Below are 6,865 nucleotides of genomic sequence, written 5' to 3'. Positions count from 1 at the left end.
AAAAACATAATGGAGGTTTTTTTTTTTTAAGTATTTATTAACAAACACAAAAGATGCTCCCCATATGAATTTGGTTATTTATTATTTCACATAATCTGAGCATTATATTTAAAAACTTTAATTTCTTTGTTGTTTATTTACAAATTCAATTATTTTTTTTCTACCTGTGGCAAACCGTCGGGATGAATGTAATAATTTAATGTAGAGGAGCATTACTACAAGGTTATGCTTACATAAAAGATGTTTCGGTTAAAGAAGAAAATTGAATATTGTACAAATAAATTATTATATACAGAATTATATCATTAGAAATAAATATACCAAAAAAATAGATTTTTATAAATTAAGCTGTGAAGGAAAATGCACAAACAAAATGTTTTGAGTGGGTTCGAAAATAGCAAAAAATATATCCTATATCATATTGTAATTTCTGACTGTTTATTTAAATTGGAAATTTAACTGAGTCAAATTATCCATAATTCAATTTCTAAATGCATCCTGTTGGCATCTACTATCTAACACTGTCACCAAACCTTTGTCTTTATTTCCAGTTTATGTTTCAATTCAATTCAATTTTATTTATATAGCCCAATATCATAAACAACTGCCCCATTGGACTTCATGCTGGTAATTGTACAGAAGGAGGAGGTCGTTCATAAAATATAAATAATAGCTGGTTGCTGAACTAAACTAAACAGACTACATTAAAATGGTTATCCCTCCCCTAATTTCTGTCAATACCATAGACGTTTAAATGATTTTTTATTTTATTACCCTGTCTCCATATTTGGATGCCCTTTTACATCAATGTGCCTTTTAAATGCTGTGGCTCAGAGTCTTTTTCTCTACTAGTGACACAGTGTTTCATATTTGTTTAATTCTTACCAGAAGTGGAAACATTTAGACGTTGACGGCTGCACGCCCCGCCTGTGGGCTGACTGATTATCAGATTGAAAGGGACGTCTTCAGAGCCACAGAAGCTGAAATCATCCCCAGCTGTTTATTTTTCGGATCGTTCTTGTTTGCCTAATTCACTCCTCACATTAACCACCATCCCCGCAGCTCCCCACTGAGAATTTTGTGTCTTGCAATCAGGCGTGCTTTTGTCACGATGAGCATGAGTAACCTTCAGGGTCTGAAAGTATGAGTCATGATGGTGAAGGAGAGTATGTTTGCTTCACAAAAAGAGGATAAAAGTAAGTTAGAGATTTTTAGATTTATCTCAGTATATCTTATGAAGTTTAGCTTGCAAACATATAGGGCATTAACAGTTGGCCCCTCTGGATGCTGCATCTTTATGGAAACTTAATTTTCTGTGAGTTAAAGTTGAGGAGAAAGAAAGCAGATTCACATGTGGTCTGGAAGGTTGATTGATTGATAAAAATAGATGGTAGTGTTTTTCTATTTATTGTGCCGCTTTTAGAATTTGAATTCTCTCATGCTACGTTCTTAAACACACTAAACGCGCATTCTTGAATATATGTGGTTAGCCCATGGTGTTCACACTGGAGGAGCAGAGAGGGGCTTCTTCGTCTTCTTTTTTTTACTGTTTACTAGCACATATCTACAGTTGGAAGAGACTCTATTCCAATACATGAAAGACTTGGTGTTATATTATTCCAGTCGAGCACATACCACAATATTAATTCTCCTCCATGATCAATTTTCAAATGGTTGGCCCTTCTATGATTACCAAACTACCAAATCTCCTTTAATGGTCAAAGTTTAAAATGGTTTGACTTTCAATGTCCGTTCAATGCCCGTGTGCTTTGAACGTAAAGCCCCAAAACAGTCATAGAAACTTGCGCAGGGATGTGTGAACTTGAGGGCTTTGAACACAGAACCCCAAAACACATATTTGATGATTAACATAGCTTTTCCATGGAAGTGGTGCTTGAGTGTGTGTTGCTGAGGGCAGTGAAAATGTATCTTTATGGTTAATATTCATTGTTTGGTTTAATGTCCAGTTCACTAAACTTCATGATTCTAGTTTTCTCAAACACATGATTTTACTCACAACTCATACACATTCTGATTTTTTTTTCTCAGCTAAAAAACTCTCTGAAGAGCGACCTGTGTCTGGATCAGGGGCCAGATGGAGATAACGTCCCCATCTTGTATCTCTGTCACGGTATGACACCACAGGTGAGAACCCTCACTCTGACACAGCTCCACTGCTGTACATTTAAGTTATCCTTATTTTTTTTTATATGATTGAACATTTTTTTGCATGATAGGACATATTACTCTAGTCTGTTTCAAAGTGTCTTATCTACAGTTAATCTTAGAGACAACAGCACTAAAAACCCATTTTCAAAAGACCACACATTTATTTTTGCTCAAGTGTTTAGTCTTTTGTATAACTTAAAAAAAACAATATAATTTTTATTTATCTGCTTTCAAACTTGCTAAACTTCTTGATCAGCTTGTTCATCTCCAAAAAAACAATTATCTGTAAGTGTCTTCAGATTGTAGCACAGCACCATAATCATGTATTTTCTCCTCCATCTTCCAGCTCATACTGATTGTTCCGTTCCATTACGTCTGAGCTGGTCATTGTCAGCCCTGATTATGCAGTTCTTTCTTTCAGATCTCAGATTATGTCTTTAAATCACTTGATTCTCCCAAATCTAGCAAACAATTTCACATTCCTAACATCTCTACTTACTCCTTAACATAGCTGCTGTGTGATTTTATTGTCTTCTAAGATAAAAAAACAACTTTTTTTACATCCTATGAATTCAATCTTTATTTTGCAATTTCAACCAATAAATTAGTATAGATATTTTTATTTACACTCAAAGTCACCCTTGCTTTAAATTCTACTTAGAATTACATTTTCTTGTCTTTTTTTAAGATTTATATATATATTAATAACTTTAAATTGATCTAATTTAGAAACATTTCATTAAACTAAAATAAGAATTATTTTTAGAGCATTTATTGTCATTCTGTAGTTGAAACCACTTTTTGGTAATTTTCCAATCTAAGCTTTTATAAAATGTCAATGCAAATTCCACCTTAAGTGATTTTTTCAATTGCTGTGTGAACAATCTGTTTTGTAGACGACAAAAAAAGTTGATGCTGGAATAGAAATTCAAATTTAAATTGACATTACATTGAATTTGATTGAATTGTAATGAAATAATCTGTAAACTTGGACTTAAATCAGACTAAATTCAAATAGAAGAACCTTTTTTGTTTATTTAGTGACATTAATTAATTAATTACTTACCATCAAGGGCTGCACGGTGGCGCAGTGGTTAGCGCTCTTGCCTCACAGCGAGAAGGCCCCGGTTCAACTCCCGGCTGGGACCTTTCTGTGTGGAGTTTGCATGTTCTCCCCATGCATGCGTGGGTTTTCACCGGGGACTCCGGCTTCCTCCCACTGTCCAAAAACATGCTTCATAGGTTCATTGGTGACTCTAAATTGCCCCTAGGTGTGAATGTGAGAGTGAATGTGTGTGTGATTGAGGCCCTGCGACAGACTGGCGACCTGTCCAGGGTGTACCCCGCCTTCGCCCATCAGTAGCCGGGTTAGGCTCCGGCACCCCGCGACCCCGAAAGGGAAGAAGCCGTCAAGAAAATGGATGGATGGATGGAATTACCATCAAATTAATATTGTACATTTTATGATGGGTGTATAGAAACTGTATTAAATTTGTCATTCTGCTGCTTTAACTTGATGCAGCGTGTAAATACAGCTCACCGACGTAGGATCAAACCTGTAAAGGTTCACATACAGCATGAAGAGAAGCTTGCTTTTCATAGAATATTTTCATCAGAAATTCAGTGCAGCAAGTGAAGTCAGAATGTATTGAGACACATGCACTTAAGGCCAACAACAGCAGAAACCACAGACTCATGGCCTTGCAGGCAGGAACAGCTGCCACGTTAAACAACATAAACAAAACAGAAACTCAAAACTCAGCAGGAAGGATTTTGAGCATGATCAAATCATAAAGCAAAAAAAAATATGTGACTGAAATCCAAAAGCCTAATAATGATCCATCCTCAGCAGTGTTCCATTTATTAACTATAGAGAATAACTTATAAGTCAAGAGATTGGCCATCTAATGTTTTTTTGAAAAATATTTTAGTGAATTCATTTTCTGCAACTTACTTTCTTTATAGTAAATTATTTCACCATCAAAGGTTACAATTGATTTTGCAACCAACTACTGAACCTTTGTTTAAATTGTGCTCATTAATTTGTAGATTTTAAGCCTTTAATGATGTAAGAGGCAATTTGAGTGGTTCTTTGTTTGCATTTAATTATAATTTGTATGATATTACACAAGCTCAATCACAGGATTATCTGCAAAGTACATGAAAAATAAACAAATATCTCACAAAAAAGCCAATTCTGTGTCATTTCTTGCTCTAGCTGAACAAGAAGGAGAGATTTTTCGCTGTGCACTGATAGATAGTGTGGTCCAGCTAATGTAGGCGTTACACTCCTTCATTGGGTCACTAAATAAATCTGTGCAGGGCATTGGAATATGCAAGGAAGAAAATAGTTAAGCATACAAACTGCTGATCTTTGCCTTTAGCTTCTTTTACTCTATTTTTCTCTCCGTCTATTTGATTTTGCATTTTTTAAAAGAAACATCTCAGTAAACTGCTCCGAGGGGGACAGTGTAGTGTCGATTCTCAGTCACTGAAGTCACAGCAATCCTTAGACTTTTTAAGAGAAAGCTTGTTGATTCTTAGAAACGTTTCATCTTTCATCCTGCAGGCTTTTGTTTCTTTTCTGAGGAATTTTAGGCTGAATAGCTGCGGTTGGGAATAACAAGCATAAAGAGAAAAGCCGGTTTTACTTTTTTTATATATATATAGAAATGCAGAGGGGTCTTTTCCAAGCACAACATAAAAGGGCACTTCAAGCCCGACAACACCCCCTACACAAAACATGGTTCACCTTATAGATAAAACATCTTAACGAAGACGGTTTTGTACGCAGTTCAGAGCGATGAAAAGTGCAAACATTTTTATTTAGGGGGAAATCAAATGCATGGCTCTGCATGGGAGTGCAATGCAATACAAGATAGATTACAAAATCCAAACAGTTTGACAGCAGATATTCTGCTAAAGCACTTTTCAACAAAACTACAACATAATTTCACAACCTGCATCAGTTTAATGAGTCTGAGCTGAAAGCTCACATTGTAGAACAGTGACACTCATATTCTGGATGAGAAAAGTACATTTTTTTTTAAGGTTTAATCTTTATTAGTAGGACTCATTCTTGTCTGTGCGGTTGCATACTGCAAACATGGAGTTTGTGAGGTGGCCCAAAAGAATTAAAAACAAAACTGCTTGATTTTCAAAACTAACCACTACCTTTTACCTTTGAAGAAACTCCTGATCTCTCAGGTTAGTTGAATGAGCTCAAACCGTGTTTCTACCACACGCAGGCAGACAGAGCAACACTGCTGTGTGTGTGTGATGTACTGCGTCTGCACCCAGTGTGTCTAGACCTTGACCCTCCGCAGAGATTGGTAAAGCAGAGACATTTGTTCCACCAACAGAGTATGAGCTTGAAATTTCCCACAGATCATTTTGAGGTCAGACATTTTCTAAAAATAACGACATAAGTTCAGTCTCCTTTCTCCAAAATGTTATGGATTCTTTCCCCACAGCATTTACTCAACTTCCAGCATTCATCCATTTATTTGGTTATTTGAATCCTTTTCCATGAGTGCCACAACAAATAATGAAATTACTGTGCATTCTTACTACTTTACAGATGTTTCAGTATTTGAAAGTTGAGATTTTAACTTTTTAATCTTTAAATTACTGTACACCATTGCATTCTGTAACCAACTACTAAAATAATTTATATCATGTTGTACTATGAGACATCCATCGTACCACTAATTTCTAAATTTGTTGCTCTCTGCAAGGACTGCCTGCCAATAAATACTTTACAAAGTACATAAATAAATTATTTACAACTTGCTTAATATCAACAAATATTTGGCTTTCTTAAGAAAAATATGTTAATAAACCTTCCCCTTTGCAAAAGCCTAATTATTCAGTGTTCTCTCCATTCCTGATTTAATGAGGCCTTCTTTGCATTGCCTGGATTCTGCTTGTTATCCATTCATGCAGGAAAGTAGAATGTCTATTCAGTGTAAATAAACAAAACTCATGGATGTCTCAATTATATACAAAAGCAAGCCTGGAGCAGGCCTCATTTGGGGCATTGTTGAGCACACACGTGGGCACATGCAGCTTAGATGAGTGCTTTTCCAAATGTCAGCTGAAGCCGTTTGAATGTACGTCTAATTTCCTGATGTGGCGTTTGTTTCAGAATGTGTACTACACCCGTACTCAGGAGCTGCACATCGGGCTTCTCAGTCCCACCATTGATGATGACGACAACAAGTGCCTGGTGGACGTGAACGGCAAGCCGCGCCTCACTGAGTGCAGCTACGCTGCAGCCAAGCGCATGAAGCTCCACTGGCTCCTGACTCAGGTGACAACCTTCATGTGTCACTCCCAAAACTCATTTGTGATCATACAGTCACATGGAATATTGAATATGACTGTTGTGTTGAATAAAACAATTTTTCTGCAACACCTTTTTATCAAAAGAAGGTTGCACAAAGTGGTTCAAACCACAAAAAAAAAAAAACACAAATGAGTCCAGAAGTTTTGCAATAAAACTGTTGAAGCAATGAAAGAGTGAAATGCACATGTTAGTGAAGCTAGATACCAAAAATGTAATTTTTGGGCTTGACTACATGGAAAAAACATAAGCAAAATTCGATTTTTTAAAAAATGTTATTACCTTATTATATTTTTTATTGGTTTTAATTAGAGCTGTCAGGCGATTAAAATTCTTAATCGCGATTAATCG

General features: G+C 36.0%; 1 protein-coding gene across 2 annotated transcripts in view; it reads left to right on the top strand.

The window, feature by feature from the left end:
- Positions 1-6,865, top strand: part of galnt18b (UDP-N-acetyl-alpha-D-galactosamine:polypeptide N-acetylgalactosaminyltransferase 18b) — a 78,574-nt gene that overhangs the window by 63,824 nt on the left and 7,885 nt on the right. The window contains exons 9-10 of one of the 2 annotated variants that reach the window (XM_024294708.2): positions 2,050-2,145; positions 6,317-6,481. In XM_024294708.2, the coding sequence (XP_024150476.1) occupies positions 2,050-2,145; positions 6,317-6,481 (261 nt within the window). Of the gene's footprint in view, positions 1-2,049; positions 2,146-6,316; positions 6,751-6,865 lie in introns of those variants that run through there. The other variant, XM_036210231.1, reaches the window with a different exon arrangement.

Source organism: Oryzias melastigma, linkage group LG3 (assembly GCF_002922805.2).
Source record: "Oryzias melastigma strain HK-1 linkage group LG3, ASM292280v2, whole genome shotgun sequence".
Taxonomy (NCBI): Eukaryota; Metazoa; Chordata; class Actinopteri; order Beloniformes; family Adrianichthyidae; genus Oryzias; species Oryzias melastigma.
Note: the sequence above shows the minus strand (reverse complement) of the source record. Positions and strands in the feature narration are given on the sequence as shown.